The following is a 19,386-nucleotide window of genomic DNA, read 5'->3' as shown; positions in this document are numbered from 1 at the left end:
AAAATTTGTCATAATTTGAACAATAAAAAAGCATATGATACTAATAAACCTAAATGGATATATTTATTTTCAAATTACAGTTATTTTTAAGTAGACAACGCAGAGCTTGCATAAATAAACTAATTTAAAAAATATGTATAGCTTACACATCTTTATATATATAATTCCTCTGTACGTGTGATGTCACTGAACTCCTTCTCAACGGCTTAACCGATTTACGTGCGGTTTTTAAAGAAACTTTTTTCTTTGCGCTGTACGTGTTCGTAGATATTAAAATCTTCAATCTAATATGTAAAAGAGATGTAAGGAGCATAAGTGTTTTATTCATCGACCTACCAGGGTTGCATTCGACGAGAATGCATACACAAAAAAATGAAAGGATGCTGTTTTTTAGTGTTTCAAAAAGTTTATTTTTGAATGTTTACAAACAACATTCGCTTGTTATGGATCCCAATCAGATTATTTCCTTACATTCCTTATAATTTCTTCTCAATTTCTGGTAATACTAAAATAATATCAACTGACATTCAATACATTTTTGAATATCGCATTCATGAGTCAGAGCACCCCTGTTGGTGAAGAAGAGCCGTGTTTTACATTTGCAAAAGAATTCTATATTTGAAAATTAATTATTTTATTACCTACTTAAATTCAATATTAGAATATAAATAATTTTTAGTTTTGGTATTCAATCATAAACAAGTACCTAGGTACCAACTAATCAATGAAAAGTCTTTTTACAAATAGCAGCCAAGCCAACGTTCGGGCAGGACGACTTCTGTCGGGTTCGCTAGTTATCTATATAGTGAGGAATGTGGGATCAGGTAATAAGGATAGAAAGAGACAGGAAGAATATCCAAGAAAGAAAAATCAGTCAATGACAGGTCTTATATACTGTAAATGCCGTTATCAAGTAGGCCACATATTACGCCAATTTCAATGATCACTCTAGTGAGTAAAGTCCAGTACTTGTCTTCAAACACATAGACATACTGGAAATATAATTGAATTAATATTTATAACGAATGAGTCGTTGCAGTGTTCCGCGCCAATGTAAAATGCAAGCTTGCCTCGTGTAATTTCGTTCTGAGCATCATCAGCCCTTCAGGAATCGGCCTGAGTCATGATCAGCATACCCTTCGTTACCGTGACAATCGAATCGAGTGTTCACGGTGCCCTGCCCGTGGCCGCGAGAAGGAAATGCGGGTTAAATCCAACAAAAAAATTGAAACAGAATCACGAAAAATTAGTCACATCAAACTTAACTGTTGACACTTCTATGAACAAAACATATTTTGGAAAAAATATGTTTATAGTAAAAAGGTATCAAACCTTTAATTTTTTTATTTTGGATACAGTCTTAAAACATTATTTTATTTAAAACATCGTCTGTGGTAGATTGAAGCAGTATTTAATAAAAAAAATAAAGGTAATTATCAATTTTTTCTTCAATTTTAAATTAATAAGGGTCTATGAAATACTGCCGAGTAAAAAAATAATTCTGTTTATTAGTAGTACAAAAAATATTTCTTATCTCCCGTGAAAACGGTTCACCGCATTGGCCGCGTCCCTAATGCGTAACGATTCGGTTAAACTTTGAACTTTGTTTGTCACCGTTTAAATTCAAATAAAACATTTTTCCGACTCTTGCCGTCACAATTGTCAAGGTCTAACATGTCGCACTTTTGTAAATACATAATTTGAACAATTTTATATAAAAATTTATGTATGACATTTTTTTTTCACAATTTCTTAATCCATTTTTTATGTTTTTATCGGTATTAGTAGTATGTGATATTTTCCCATTGAGACCTTCTTTCAAAACATGATAATATCTCCCAAAAACAAGATTTTAGTTTATTTAAAAAAAAAAACTAAATTTTATTTTCACGATCACATCTATAAAGAAACTTACCGCTCAACACAATTAAAGTATTAAAAAAAAATCTAGTTATGGTGAAAATGACAAATATAAGGAGTTTTACGCAAATTTTAATATGATCTGCCATTGGTTGGTGTAAGTGGCCGCTACACACACTGAGGCACAAAATTATTATTATGTCTATGTTTGAATATTACTTCCGTATCGATTTTGAATAAATTAAAAACAACATTGAAATCAAACAAAAAAAATATTAAGAAAAAAAATAAGCTACTTGCTATCATAATTGAACGTATTTATACAGAAAGCAGCCAGCCATAGAAAAGAGAAACTGAGATAATAGCCGTTTTGTGAAAAGAGTGAATTATAAAATCTACACAATAGTTTGAATGTTTTTGAATTAAACAAACGATAAACAATGAAAACATAAGTTTATATATATATATATATATATATATATATATATATATATATATATTACAAACAAGAATCTTATTGTGTATTTGACCAGTTTAAAAGATTTTTAAAGTACCATAAGATTTTTCTAGTTTTGTGGGTGTTGTGTTTGTGGGTGTGGGTAGGACACCCCTTTCCGGAGGTGATTAAAACAGATTTTTTTTTATGAAAGTGGTCTGGATGTTTTTAGCAGAACTTACTGCACCCGATAACATCAATATCTCATTTTTCCGAAATTGTCGACTGGCTGCTTTCTGCATAACTACGTTCAATTATAAAACTTAAGTGAGCAAAGGAGTAGTTATTTTACACAGCCAAACAAGTGACAGTTCTACGCAAAACTGATCCCTAGGAGTAATTTTTTAAAGTTAATTACTTCGAAATGGCCAAACTCAATAACGTCCAAATATGTATCGAGAGTGGTTAGTTACATCGAATTTATTCTCATATTAGAGATTATTTTTCTGATTCATTCATATGTGCTTTATTAAAATGTTTTACAATACCTATGTATATTACGTAATCTTTAATTTAACACTAAGTTTAAAGCAAAAAAAACAACTAATTTATTTACAATATTTTTATCTTTTGCCATTGTTTTTTATGTGTTTCAAGTTAAAATTTATTTAATTATTTCTTATAGATACTTAATTCTATATCTTTTTTAACCTTTTTTATATGTTTAAATTTTGTTTAGTTCTTTTTTACAGAAATATAATTTTAGGCATTTTAAACATGTTATTAATTTGTTTTTAATATTGTTTTCTATCCGCTCACAACTGCGTATTTATAGCAACATTTAGGATAAAATTTTTTACTAGCGTATCTTAAAAAAAAATTGTTCTTACTAGGTATATAGATTTAAATGTTTTACAATATTTATGTGTATCGTGTTATCTTTATATATATTTGTATGTGTTTTAAAATTGTGTTTTCTTACTAGTTTTATTTAGGAATATATATTTGGATGTACTAAACGCTATATTTTATTACTTACTTAATACGTCTTTTTTAAGTACCATACTTATAAAAGCCCTTCAGGCGTTTATATGAATGAAATAAATAAATATATGAGTTATTTTGCACCAGGACAAATTTATACTTCCAGGGAGCAAATGGTTAAATAATTTTCACTACCCAAATACGATTATTTAAATATTGTATTTTACATTGTTATTCGGGAACGTAATATAATATTCAGCGGAACTAAAAAAAATATATTCCATTTCTGGTTTATAATTTGTTGAATTTAATGATGTTAATAAATTACTGGTAAACATTAAAAACGATTTGTTAGTACAATCCATCAATTTAGGTTTGCTGTTCATCCTCTTATGAAAATTTGACCACGGATATCGTTAGGGAGTGGCGTATGTTTTTGTGAACGTAAATAGGAATAGTAGGGTGTTCCGGAAGCAATGGGTAGTTTGATAGCCTTTTGCTTTATGCAGATACGAGGAGATTAATGGTCACTGTCACTAGAGCCGGCCCTTACGTGACAGCAAGGGCCAGATCAGGCAGCTGCTTAAAATCCATAAAAAATGATCTTTATAATGTAGACATTATGTTTAAACACTAAATTTATGTTAAATACTACTTTATAATTGTAACATACATAACTACTTACCGACGTTTCTATGTCTACCAGTTGCGAAACGTACCCGTCTCTTCATTAGGACACCAATTAAACTAACCTTCATCATAGTAGTCGCATAAAAAAATTTAACCAACGTGCTGACACGACACATGATTTATTAGTTAACTCTTACGCTATATTTGTGTGCAACTCTTTTAGTGAAGGTGTATAGTGGGAATTGCATGTTAGTTTAATTTATGTTCTGGCGAAGCGACAGGTACGTCTCAAAGCTAGCCGGAATAGAAAAATTGGTATATGGTATTATATACCTACAATCATTTTGTAACATTTAATGAAATGCTTGACCACTTTAATGATTTTAATATAAATAATATTCAGGCGCCGTGGCGTGGCTGGTTAGACGGCCAACAGTGAAACTAGCGTCGCGGGTTCGACTCTCGCCAGTTGCAAAAAAAAAGTTTTTTTCTCAATTATTCAACTGTTGTGTTGTATTATTCATAACTTCTTTCCATAAACTTATTTTCGTACCTGCTGACAAGCTTGCAAAATGGAGGCCTAATGAGTTTTTTTCTTTAACAAAAACTATACGTATTACTGTTTGACAACGATCGTTTTCGCTAGATAACAGTTCGCCCACCACATACCGCGCACCGCATCTGATGACATAAGTCTCTTTTGCGGTGCTCACATACAGGGAAAAAAGGAACTCTCTGATTTCTGATAGCCTTAGCATATTTGTGCTAAAAAAAAGTGATCCAGAAGAACTTCTTCACAGACTGGTATTAAATTCGCCAAAATTTTACAAAACTAATTAAAAGCTTTGAAATGAAAAATTGAAAAAATGATTGGAAGCCACCAGATCTGTATCGCTAGAAAACTAAGTAACTGAATTGAATTGATTGAGAAGTAAACCTGACTGCACGTATCTGTACCACGAGCTAGACGGATGTTATGAAACGATCTGCCAAATCACCCCCGAAACGAATAAAGCAAGTAACAAATAACAGAGTAGTGAGCATCTGAGAGGTCTTCCTTCAATTTACGGACAAAAAATCATAGCTCCGATCATGAGAGGTAGCCATTCAGTTTCCAAACACACACAAATGAATTGATAAGGTTGATTAATAAAAGTCCGACCCAGTCGTCCGCTGTCCGCTCGGGTGAAGTGTACAGATAACCGTAGCGTGACTGGGCGATTCGCGAACAGAATAGCTACGTACCTTCGCCTTTCAGTCCGTACCGGGGCTCTCTATTGTGCATTCACACATCCACACACCATTAGCTGTACATTGTTGGCAGTGCTTTTTCAACACCTTAGCATTTCTCACACTTCGTTAGTTACAGCAAACATTAAAATAGAAAATTTAATAAATGAAGGCGGGGTGAGCACGGAACAGAAGGCTAGGCCCGTTATGATCATGAAAATATATTGAACCCGGTACGCATCGCTCAGTGCGACTACCCAATATAACACACTGCTAAATATAACATTATAGCTTAGTTAGTATCTACATTTTTTATTTTATAATTTTCTTCACCATGTTATTTATTTATTTATTTATTTACTTTATTTTATTTAGAAAACATACAGTCATACAAAATAAGTACTAAAAACAATAATTTTTTAACATAAAAAGACCAATTAAGTTTTCATAAATTAAAGAGATATAAACATTAAATGTGACAAAAAACAAAAAATAAATAAGAATTTTAAGTGAAAAAAGGATAATTGTTGACATTTGCGTTTTCCATGGAGGTAATAAATTAAAATAAATAAAAATACCGAATGCACACTCCGAGCCATCCACGCACACACATGAACGCACATATAAAACATACACAAACATATACATTACATGCGGCACATATACATAGCATAAACCACTCAAGATGTACATTCAGCAACTATCCCAAATAATCGACCCCATGAAGAAATTTTCTGTACAAATGCAACGTGCAGTTAAAAATGTCTACATCAATACTGAGTCCGTTATAATTTCTACAGGTACGTCTAATGAATGAATTCGAGGTATAATTGTTTTTACAAGTTGGTACATAAAAATGGTTGGTTATAGTATGTATGTGTGTGAATGTGTATGTGCTGAGAGTGAGTTTGCGTGCGCGTGTATATCTGTGGATATTTATACAAGCGTGCGCACGCATGCATATGTATGTGCACTTATTTATAAAAAAAAATGCTTTATATACCTTCATAAATTTTTTGAAATATATGTTTATTTTGTACTTAAATTATTAATATTGTAATCCCACAGCAAGCACACGAGGTTGATTCTTTTTAGGCGTGGAATTTCGTTTCGTTTTTTGTTTTTGTACTTGTGCTTTATTATGTATTTCTTTTTGTTAACATGTTGTAATTTTTTTCATTTTATTAAATAAATAAAAAAATATAAAAAATTGTTGCCTTACTGCAAAAATTTGCTCGCTTAATATTTGAAATCATATCATCCAAATGAGAAACCCTAATTTAAGTTTAAATAAATATGTAACCATAAGTAAAAACTCTCATGTATTAACACTGAAAACTCTCATTATAATATTTAATTATTTATTTTTTATTTTACGTTTTACATAACACTTTTTTTAAAATATGAATACCTCACTGGGCTTAACCCGTGTCGAGGCATTTATTTACATGATTCAATATATACTTATAGGGTCATATCATATAAAATAAACATATAATTATACATATTCATACTTAAATCCACACAGATATACATATTTACATAAATAATAGTAAGAAGAAAAAAAAAGAAGAAAAAGAAAACCTTGTGGCATTTAATATAGATATTATTTAAAAAGTATTTGAGGGCGAATGTGTTTAGGTGATTTTACGGAACAACGAAAAATAACAAAATACTTGTTATTTTGCACTTATGTACAGCTAATATCTGTACCTCAGAGGCAGACGGATGCAAATCCAAACGTCAAATGTTCTAAAATAGACTAAAGAACATTTAAGCGAAGGTAATATAGAAGTCTAGGCATTTAAAGGGCTTATGACCTGTCAATGGCTGGTTTAAGTGGCCATTTTACACACTGTGTAACATTCACCATTTTGCCCATATTTGAACATTTATATTCCTTCAATTAGGGATTCAAACTGTCAGTAGGGTCGCAGTGAGTCACATCTTGCTGTAGGGTGTGATTCTAAAAAATGCTGCGAACGCCCAGTTGCATTCTACCGGCAACACTACTGACTAGTCCTACTCGTTGGCGTCCACATCGCAAACCCCGGGCAATGGGATCACACTCATAACGGTGTGATCACAGCAGATAACGAGAGGATGAAAGGCGAGTTTCTGGCGTCTCCAAACCAGAACTGCCCAGCTAAGGGAAGGTAACCCCGACATAAAAATCTACCAGAGAAGGCAACGGGAAACCACTCCGGTCATCTTTTTCTGAGAATCACCATGGCGAGCATATCTAATAAGCAGTTGTCCTGGCTGCAGAATACAAGAGTAGCGCAGGACCGAGATACTTTCGCTGTAGTGATCGCCAACGTCAGAGGGACCTGACAAGGCACCGCAAGAAGATTCCTTCAAATCTTTTATCTGTTGATGTTTGTGAAGTTAAAGAGCTGAAACCTTTATTTATGCGGGTGAGATTCATCTCATTGAACTATTTCACCTACATACTAGGCAACGCCTGAAAATGTTAATTTTTAATTTCTACACTTCTTTATGGACCAGGTGGATATATCAACAATAGCCCCCAAACAACAGCTCCCCAGGGAGTTAATTTCAGTCTTTGTCTACAAAAATTTGGACAAACTCAAAATATTGTTAACAGACTAAAGAATCTACTTTCTCTAAGTGATTTCTAATACTTCAGAACATTTATTTGTATGTTCAGTATTTCGAAACATTGGTTCTTTTTTTCTAAGACTTACATTTCTTTAAAATCAATGGACACGATCATAAATTGGATACAAAAATCGAAATGTCATTTCATCAAATTCTGGATTTGCATCCGTCTGCCTCTGGAGGTACAGATATTAAATTAATTTTAAAATTAAAAAAAAATAAAGTAATGTGGATAAAACTAAAATTTGAAAATAGTTTTTATTTTGTGTGTTTATCATAATACTATACGTAAACATTGAGTTTATACTTGTTTATATTGCATAGTAAGTAATCAAATGACACAATATTAATTACGTCATGTTACTGGCTTTTTCTTTGTTTACTATATAACGTTTGGTACATAAGTAGGCATGCAAGTTATAATTGATTCAAATAAGAACATAATTCGTTTTTTAGGTGGTCCATTACCCTGACGTAAAATAAATAGACATGCCAGCCAAGAAATAGCAAATATTGGGCTGTCCTCGACAATTTAAAAAATGGAGATGGAAAATCACGATTTACATGCAAATATTTATGTGCTGAATACGTAAAAAATGTTTTTATATCTTGCACCGAATCCTTATTTTTTACATTTTTATTATTTTTTCCAAACGTTGTAATATCATAATACAGAATAATGAAGCGCAATGATATACAGTTAAAATGAATCAAATTGTAATTGCGGTTTGCATTATGTTTTTGTTATTTAGAAAGTAATGTGAATAAACAAAATGTAATGAGTTCAGTCAAACGCGAAAGCAATAAATTAATGCTAACAAAGAAGACTCAAAAGTTATTATTAATTACATTTTAAGTTTGTCCAAATTTTCGTAGACATGGACTGGATTCAACTCCCTGGGAGCTCTTAATATTAACATATTACAAAAGAAATGAAGCACATTTTAGAGAAGGTAATATAGAAATTTAGGCATCTACAGGGCTTCACAAATATCCACAGATGAAAGAATTGAAGGAATATAGATGTTTAAATATGGGCAGAATGGTGAATGTTTCACAGTGTTAAGTTATTATTAGATTATAATCTCAAATTAGTGTATGGTTCGTGTGTTTAGTTTCTATAAGTCGCTATGTCGTTAAAACAGCCGGGTTGTTGTCCCCTGGCTAGTTTTGCGGACTTACGGATCAGAGGTCAGACGTCCGAGACCCCACTCTACTACAACTTGATTCCCATTTTCTAATAGTTAGTTATATTTTGGGGGCCATTTTTAACGAGTGAAAACAAATAGTAATAGAAGATGGGCCCCAAAATTTAAATATTTGAGTAAAAACACAAACATTTCTTCTTCAAAAATTATGTTTCTTGTTCATAAATGTGTATAAATTATTTTAATTTTTAGTTATGTGTGTCGACCGGTTTCGTTACCTCAACACTAGGATTTATGCTTACATTACTACCTGCTGTAATTGGCTTATACAAATTCATAAACAGATAAGTGTAAAATATAGTATCGCCAAGTGAAAAATATTTATTCAAAAACTTAATCTGTATTTACGGAGGTAATCAAGGAATCAAAAAATATTTTAAATTAAAACACTGGTTAGTAGGTACATGTATTGAAAAACCTTTTTTTTTTTTTTTAATATTTAAGAAATATTTTTTTAAGTATTACTTTAATTGAAACATAGAATCCGTAGTGAATTTATAAATTACAACTTTTAATTGAAAACTTTAAATAACTATAAACTCAATAGAAGAAAAAGTATACACCTTTTAAATTTATTCAAAATTGTATCCGTTATATGGGATTGCTTAGAGCAATTTCAGGGTGCCTAGATGCCTGTAAATAACGACTAGAAGGTGCCACCTTTTTGTAGCATATATTCAATGTAGGGTATTGTTCCTAAAGAGCAAATCTATTGAACCCTTTCTAAGATTGTGAATGGTAAACCTAACTATAACATGTTTATTGATCTAATTTGCTATTTATTATTAATTTTGAATTGTTGCTTGGATTAAAGTTAATAAATATATTTTTCTTTTTAGCTCAGTTAAAAAAAATAATACTCTTTTTGCGTATTAAACCAAATTTGAAAAGTGAAATCGTGCCGTATGTATTAATCAAATAGAACAAAATTCACTAACTCATTTAAACTTATTTAATATTTATTATCTTTTTTTCAAACATTTTACTTTATTTGCCAAAGTTTTATAATAGCCGTAGCACACCCTGTTCCTTAGTTACGCAATTCTTTGCCTTCTTTCCTTACTTTCATCCGTAAAACAAATTTCCGGGAGACATAAACGAAACTTCGCGAAACACCCGTAAAACTTTTTGCTGTGTAATTAAAAATGTTAAAAATTTGTCATTGTCAGAAGTGCTCGAGCGTTTTTCGTTTCGTCATCTTCGATACAGAATTGATAAAGGCCTCCATTTTTTTCTAGCACAAAGGTGTTATTACACAATCCTGTTTGTAGCTGGACACTCGCGATTGTTGCATGAAAAGCTTCCCAAAATGGAGAATGCGCATTCAGGGGGACACTGATTACAATGGCATTGATGGCGTCAGAAAAGCTGTTAAAGTTGATGGGTTTTGTAAGCGGCATACAACGCTCATACATAGATCAAACGGTAGGAAGTATGTACGTATATTGTATGTATATACGACGTAGTACATGCCCTGCTCAGGTTGAAAGGGAAGGCTGTGATTTGACAATTCCTTTTGAACTTTTTAGGGTTAAATTTTCATCAAGGTAAAATATATCTCGCTTCAGTTTATTGATTTTATTCGAAGGATACCAGAGTACCGATTTACTGGTATAATAAATTTAACAATTGGTCATGAATAATGCATTTAGTACAAAACTGGTGAGCAGTCTTTTGATAATACACTATTCTCGTTAATATCGAAACGCATTTTAGTCAAACAGGTGCAGTTCTGAAAGAATCCTCTTCCATTTCCTTTCTTTTTAAATTATTTATAGTTTGTTTTCAATTTGTTGTTATATATTGAAAGTTAAATATAAAATATTAACAACAATAATATTTAAATTACACAGTTTAAACAGATATTTAAAAAAAAGTTGCATTCTATAAAATATTGCTGCTTCTCGATTTACTCCAGCGTAATTTTGTGGAATTCTCTTTTTTTCAATGAAACGACATAATTTAAATATGTACTTAAAGTAATCTGCTAGAATTTGTTTTCGCAAACTATAGGGTTTTTTTAAGCTAAAAACATATTTTTTCCACAAGAAAGTATCTAGTTACTTATATTATATGGATTTAATATTAGTGAACATTTTTTTAATGTACGCGCTCGCGAATGGGTTAAAGGCTTGTGGGTTTTTTTAGTCAGTTATTAATTCTGACTTCCATTGATAATACAGTCAAACTCCAATTACCCGGATTGCCAGACGTTATCACATAAAAAAAATGGTGAAACAAAATTAGGTTTGATGTTTTCAAGTATTCAGTCACGTCTTTCACTAGGGCCCAAAAAACTCTTTTATTTTTGAGAAAAAAAAATGAGTTCATAAATAAATAAAGTGGTTCATATGCAGTTCAGGGTTGTCTAATAATCCTGAAGAGGGCAATGTGTTATTGCAAAAACTAGTCGGTTGTATAAATAAACAATGTGGTTCATGAAACAAAGATTTTCTTCATCAAAAATATTATATAAAGCAATGGTCAACAAAGTTAGTGCTACAAACATCAAAAATACTTTATTTTTCGCAACAAAATGAATGACTAGAATCCAATTCGAACATTAAATCTTAAAATCTGGGCGTTAGATTTGTGAGCGCCCTGATATTTTATGATCACCTACAGGCAATCAGTGGTAAAGCGTTAAAGATGTTAGGATTTGTTCTGCGTACTTCCAGGGTTTTTAAAAATACCCGCGTACTAAGAACTCTTTACAACTCCTAGATGCGAAGTAGACTCAATAGTGGCTCGATGATTTGGGGGCCACATGAACTAAAGAGCTCTCTTATGATAAAGAAAATCCAAAAGAAGTTTCTTAGATATCTCTACATGAGAAAGAGCAGGTATTATCCTTGGCTTCACCCGGCCGAGTTTCTCCAGGGTATGCATGGCTACAATAGTTTAAAGACTAGAAGGAATGAGTATTTACTACATATTTTTATCGATTGTTGGTCGATAACCCTAAAATTGTGAGCATTAGTTTGTAAGTTTATAATCTAAGACATCGTTATCATATACTGTTTCATAATCCAAGTTAATCTGTTACATGTATCTAAAGGGGTTTCCAGACCAGGATTTTTTTCTGTGTTTAATATGTACGTCTTGAATTTATAAGTTTATAAGAATATATTCAATTTTTAAATAAATAAATTGAATTAAATTAAACGTGTCAAGCAAAATTAATAGTATTGACGAAGAAACGCGTCGGCTACCAGTGCCGTTTTTTATTTGTTATTATAAATTATAGCATCTCTTTTATTTTTTATTTCCCGATAGCGGTCCGGATATTTGGAAATCCGGATGACAAGCGTGCTTTTGTTTCTTTCTTTAAATAAGAAATCTTCGCGTTCTAATGATTTACCCAAGTGTTTCAAATTTTGGGGCCATTTTCAACGAGTTGTAAATAACTCACTATTAGAAAATGGGAATGATGTTGGAGTAGAGTGGGGTTTGAACTTCGGACCGCTAATCCGTGGACACTTGCCACGGGATCACGACCCGAGTCAAGTTCGGATAAACGGAGTTCTACTGCACACGTTTTGTAATGAATACATCAACGAAAACGCAATACAATATACTATTGTTTGCTCATGGAAATGGTTTATTAAATAGTTTCAGAACAACTCAAGGAAGAATAATGGTGAACCGTATTATAAATATTGAATGTTCTGAATACCAAGAGAACGATTATAGCACAGAGGTATTATTAATTACCGCTCAAGTGTATAATACTCGTACTAAATACAAGGCAGGTACGCGCGTGGCAGAACGGAAGAACAATATGTTTGTCATATTTGCAGTTATTTGTTGTCAGCATTTCCATGTGTAGGTTATTGTGAGCTGACAAAGAGTAGTCGCTGTGGGCATTGTCTCCAGCCCATGCGTGAAAACGGAGCTAATATTGTACGCATGAAGGAAGCGACACGTGCGGCTCATTTTTTGCGTGGATGGACACTAACAAATTCATATTAATTCCCCAAAGAACTGGTATTCGATGCTCTTATTTTAATATAACAAGGTTATCGCACAACGCCGTATAATTATTATAAAAAGATAAGTTACAAGTTCAATATATTGAATTTCGATTAGTTTCAAGTTTTCCTTGCCTTTATTTTCTAACGGACTTTTGTCGTGATCAGACGTGATCAGACGTGATGTTACGGAGAATAATGCCGCTGTGTTTGATGATAAAATGATTTATTACACTGCAATAGGGAAATATCACAAATAAAATAATATGCAATGGATTTTGAATAATGAATTGTATTTTCACAATCAATATGGATATTGTGGAGAAATGTTTTATAATTACATTATAGGATAGGGACTAATAAATTAATAATAAAACCTCTCAAATCTACTCAAAAATCAATAATTAATATAATTTTTAAAATGCCCTTCAGGTACCCCAGCGACAAGTTATTTGAAGAATTTGAGATGAAAGAAAGATTGAGATGAAGAACATAGATATAAGGCAATTGTACATTTTTAGGATAATAATGTTTGTGAAAGCAAATTATTCCACCAAATCCCAAAAGGAACACTCCCACACCACCAGAAGTCAAACTAGAAGATGGGTCATGGGGTCTACCACAAACTCTGCATTCGGGAAAAGAAATTTCAGGTTTCTGAGCCCCAAAATATTCAAAATGTTACCAAAACATTGCAAAACCATGACCCGGATTCAATTAAATAAATTTGTTAAAAAATGGTAACTGGGTTTAGGCAGAGAAAAATCGGAAAATTTACTTAAAAACATCCTTAAATAATAAATTAGTATTGCATAACTGTATAGTAAGTAAACTAGTGGGTAGTAATGTTGTTGTTTATTTTGCATAAAAATATCTGCTTTCAAACAGGTTGTACTTAGTTATGCAGACTAGACATGATCCAGAATAATCTATTACCTAAGTGTGTATGTAGTAGACACAGAAATCGTTATTTTCGTAAATAAACCATTATTATTATTATTATCAATTATCGTCGAGGATATTTGTACACAATGTGTGCTACAAAAATGAAAGTACTCTGATAAAGGATTCGTGTGCAATGAAGCAGTGGATTATTAAATTGATTCAGGATTATAGGGTTACCTGTGCTGGGGCAGTTAGGGCGGCGGACATGGCGTTCTGCTGGGCGGCGGCTGCTGCTGCAGCCATGGAGGCGGCGCTTATGGACCCGTAGGCGGGGCCGTAGTATGAAGACATGCTTTGGGACATCTGAGACGCTGCCATTCCTAAGAAAGAATAACATTTTTACAAATTTATTGTTTATTCCTTTTTACAAATCGAGGTTTTACAGACAGAATGCATTGAGTCATTAAAACAATTTTAATTCATTTTAAAGCTTTAAAAGAGTAATTTTTTTCAAGGCATTATTAGCATAAAAATTAAAATTTTGCACCTACATTAATTAAAAAAATATATATATCAAGGCTCTATGGCTTGAATGCATTAAGTCAACATTACCCTTATATATATAGCGGGAGAAAACTATGAAGACTCAATTAATAAATTGAATGAAGATCTACAGAACATATCGTCATGGCTAAAGATAAATAAATTGAAATTAAATGTTAGTAAAACAAAATATATGGAAATAGGTAATAAAGCACATGGCATAACAATGAATGTAAATATTGATGGTAAAATTATTGAAAGGGTTGATGAAATGAAATACTTAGGAATTATTCTTGACTCCAGATTAAATTTAACATCACACTTTGAATATATACATAAGAAAATTTCAAAAAAGATTTTCTTCCTAGGAAGAATTCGAAAATAAATAAATAAAAAGAGTGCAGAACTTATATACAAAACAATAATTGCCCCTCATTGGGACTATTGCTCTACTATATTATATTTAGCTAACGAGGGAGACATAAACAAGTTTGAAATACTACAAAATAGAGCAATGAGAATTATACTGAAAAAAAGCAAATATAATAGTGTTGAAAAAATGAGAAAACAATTGAACTGGATAGGAATAAAGAAACGACTATTGTATAATGTATTTGTATTTATATATAAAGTGTTTAATAATCTCATGCCAAAGTATTTTATAAGTGAAATTATATTAAATAGAAATGTACATAAATATAGGACAAAAAATAGAAATAGGATAAGACTACCACTTAAGAAAAAAACAAAATTACAAAATAGCTTAATGTATAAAGGGTTAAAACTGTATGATGAGATGCCTGAAAGTATGAAGAATGAAAGAAAACTTACGGATTTAAAAAAAAAATGTTATGTCTATTGTAATAATGTAGTTATGTAAGAAATATTTAATAAGTATTTGTTATAATTGTAAATATATTAGTTAATATACAATGTAATATTAACTAACTTAAGTAAATAAATAAAAAAATAAAAAATAAAAAAAAACAGTCTTTATAAAATTCTAATATTTTTAAATATAGGGGCCAGATGCTGATTTCAAATTTTGTGCTTTGCCTGGAATGAAGATAACTTTTTCAAAGCTATAAACAAATTGGAATAAAAGAAAATTGTGTGAGAAATAATGCGTTGATAGAATAGAAAAGCTTTAAGTGTGATTATCCCGCTACTTGTTTTAATGACTTAATGCTTTATGTTAGTAAAACCTAGAAATAATTTTAAGAAAACCCGCCAGTCTTTACTATTTAGTCATACTCAAAACATTGCCAATAACTGAATGTATTAAAATCATCATAATCAGCGTTGTTGTCGAAATATTTGCGTTAAATTTAGATTTTTTTTTTAATTTTTGGGACCACTTTTAACGAGTAGTAAATAATCCATTGTTAGAGAATGGGAATCAAGTTGTGGAAGTCCGTAACGCTAGTCACAGAACCACAACCTGGTTCAATGTTTTTGTAAATTATGATTAAATTCGCAGTTTTGCTTTAAGTTCACTTAACCCAATGATGAATAAATATGTATTAAAATGTATAAATAAGGCAAGATGATCAGACTTATGTTTTAGGCGTCAGTCAAAGTACTTTGAAATACTGCAGTGAAAAACAACAAACTTGATAAATATTTTACGTCGACCGTTTCAGGTACATTTTATGACCTTTGGCATGGTCGGCAAACGCGCGAAGTAGAAACTACAGTAATAGTGCAATAATTGGCACTGCATTTTAAGATACCATATTTTGTTTAATTGTGATCATTGATTTATAACTCAGAGGTATTATTGTATTTATTTAGAATACAAATAAATGTACAGGTTAAATGTTTATACATATGGACTATTTAAAAAAAAATAAAGCGACGCCGACGGTTTAAACTATATAAAAAATAAAACTATTTGTAATTGACACAATGTTATTGATATAAATAAAAGATAAAAGAAATAGGGACAAAACAAGGAGTCAGTGGGAAGGAAAAAGAAAAAAAGTGATGAGTGGTAAAGAATCAATGAAGGATGTAGGTGTGTAAAATTGTACTTAGTTTGATGACGAGAAATAAAGAGAAAAATTGACGAAACGTCTATTCTCTGTTTTTCTGAATCAAGCTTGTTTGTTCTCTTCTGTACTTATTATATTGAATGTTCAATATATTAAGACTATTAAAATTATAATCACTATTAAAATATTACAACACTATCACCTACATACTAGGCAACGCCTGAAATTTTTATTTTTCTATCTTTATTCTTCATCATGGCCCAGGTGGATTTATCAACAATATTTTTAGTTTTTCCAAATTTTTGTAGACAAGGAGAAAAACTGTGAATATTAAAATCACGGGATTGAAAATCACCGCAATTTACTGGTTTATTCACAGCAATCAAACATAATTTTCAAAATTTCACGTATGAAATGTCACTTCCTAAATATTTTAGTTTTTCTTTTCTCCTCCCTCTTTCCTTCCCCCCGTTTCCCTTTACTCTCCTTATAGTATAGTGTGGATATTAAGTCAATTTTTATTTCTTAAAATATATATGTGTATTTCAATGTTTTGTTTTAAAGGGAAAATATTATAATTTGCCTAAAAATTAAACAGTTTGGGTAGGTAGGAAGAAATTGCTTTAGGGCAGTATACCCGCCCTTATGCATGTATGTAAACTGTATATATATATAAAGTGTTTAAATGAAATAAAATTAATTTGTTGCGACAGAGAAGGTACATTTTGAGAAGGAAATATGGAAGTCTAGGCATATACAGGGTTTATGATCTGTCATTGGCTAGTCAAGTGGCCAAGACATTTTCATATTTCCTTCTCTAAATGTTTTCCCTCTCTTTTGCCACAAATTAATTTCTAAATAACTCCCTAAGAAAGAAGTCCAGCCTGTCTGCAAACATTTAAACATACTCATTGATAATTTATTTTTTTAAAAACTATTTAAGATTAATGTTGACCCAGCCGATAATTTGTATTATCTTAATTTATAGAGGTTTAATAATAATCTCGTAGACCATTTGTCAAAACGCGGCCATGACCATAGACAACACCCAGGTCTAATATGGATGGTAAATTTGTATTTTTTAATTTATACTGTTTGCAAATGTCAGCTGAACGTTAGTTAATTACATAACATATATTTGTGGACGAGTAATTGATCTGATACATGTTGTATCGAATTGGTCAAACATATGTGTGTGTTTTACGAGTGATACAAAGATAATTCAATGATTGTAAATAAATATTAGTAAATGGCATTGTATCATCTGTAAAGTTTCATCGAAAATCTCACGATGTCACTACAGTTCCTTATGTTCATTTGTACACTATGAAGGAACCTATAAATATATCAAACACCAAATTGGTTAGTTTTAAAAGTTGAATTCTTAAAATCAGGTTATATTCATTTGGATTGTCGATATTTCATTATTATCATTTGCAAAAAATACTTACGTACGTACCTTGTAACCCTTTATTAAATGAATTTTATTTGATCTAGACTTAAAGGAACATAGTAAAATTAATTACCAGAATAAAACGAATCCACAAAAAGCTATGGATCTACATTTTCAGATAAATTAATAACAAGATTAAATTAATATTTAAATGTTTTAATCATATCTCTGTACGCACCCAGTGCGCAGGACACAGCTTTAGAATTCCAAAAGCAGCGTAAGATCTGGGCCTTGATTATGATGGGAAGATAAAGACGTCATACCTCGTTTGGTATGACGTCTTTATCTTCCGTAAAGTAAAAAAATCCGCCGAGCAATTTTTCCATCAATTAAGATTTATTTTAATTTTTAATTGTTCTGAGGTTGACACTCTTTTTAAAAAGCCTATTAAAAATATGAGAGAAAAATAAGTCAATTTCGAAGTCGAAATTAATTCTTATATAACTGTCATATTAGAAAACGAGCGCCTAGATGCAAAAAAATATGTCGTTAGATTCTGCCCTATTGACATAAACGAGTATATAGGCGTTCGAAAGTTGCTACTGTAAAAAAATAATTTGGTTGTTATATTTTTTTCATTTGTTTTACTATCTTTCTAAGTGTGTAGGTATCGAGTTTCCAAAAACCGTATTAAACTTATGTTCAAGAAAACATTTTTGCTTGAATTGGGATTAAAATCGTTTAAAATCGCTTTGAAGTGGGCATTTTTTATCAAAAAAACCTATTTAAAATATAAATGAGAACGATTTTAAATAATAATAACGCAAGGAATGCGGAATATTTTTTTGCTGTCATTCATTGGTTTGTATGATGTCGATATGACAAGTAGGTAGAACATTTTAAGGTGGATACAGATAGTGCAGAAGTTAAGTATACCGTCTCGATATGTACAGATGAAGATAGCGTTCATAATCGAGGCACTGATCTGATTAAAGAAAATTACTCTCAGGGAATGGTCTGAAAATTTGAAATATTTGAGTAAATAATAAGAAATCAAGTATTTTTCTTTTATCATTAACATAATCGATTTTAGATTACAATTATGTAAATTTAATATATATGTCTTCAAAATTAAATAGTATGCATGTTAAATAAATGCGTTCACAGGGAGCTTCACACGTTGCAAAGGTTTTGAAAATATTTTCTTTTCATTTCCTCGCCTAATTCCGGAGGGGAGCACCTTCCGTCTCTCACGCGTCTGTTCGCTATCAGAACTTGACGGGTATAACACAGGGGCTTTGTCAATCCAGAGTATAAACAAAATGCGTACATACCCCTAGTTATTCCAGCCGCCATAGGATCCCATTCTAGATAAATAAATGTCATTTACATTCTCAAATAACGCGGCATTGTGAAAGTAAATAGAAATAATCAAATGATGTCTGCGGCCGTGTGTCGGGAGCATTGTGACATGATCACAATGGACCGCTCAAGATGCGATGTCACTTGCTTCGGCGGATCGAAGGATTTTTAATGCGAAATCAAATTTTGCCCAAAACAACCGTTAGACGATTGTGAACGATCCCCCTTTTTAATTTCGATCTCCGTGATATGAGATTGTTCAATCTCA

The 19,386-nt window shown here is 31.4% G+C and overlaps 1 protein-coding gene across 4 annotated transcripts in view; it reads right to left on the bottom strand.

Annotated features, from left to right (window-relative positions):
• Positions 1 to 19,386, bottom strand: part of LOC148278986 (transcription factor Sox-14-like) — a 104,174-nt gene that overhangs the window by 19,664 nt on the left and 65,124 nt on the right. For all 4 annotated transcript variants that reach the window (XM_088230607.1, XM_088230608.1, XM_088230605.1 and 1 more), the window contains one exon: positions 14,064 to 14,206. In XM_088230607.1, coding sequence (XP_088086733.1) covers positions 14,064 to 14,206 — 143 coding nt within the window. The remainder of the gene's footprint in view (positions 1 to 14,063; positions 14,207 to 19,386) is intronic.

The sequence above is a fragment of the Micrasema longulum genome, unplaced genomic scaffold (assembly GCF_059751315.1).
Source record: "Micrasema longulum isolate JH-2025_06_02 unplaced genomic scaffold, ASM5975131v1 h1tg000798l, whole genome shotgun sequence".
NCBI lineage: Eukaryota > Metazoa > Arthropoda > Insecta > Trichoptera > Brachycentridae > Micrasema > Micrasema longulum.
This window is presented reverse-complemented; position numbering and strand designations above follow the sequence as displayed.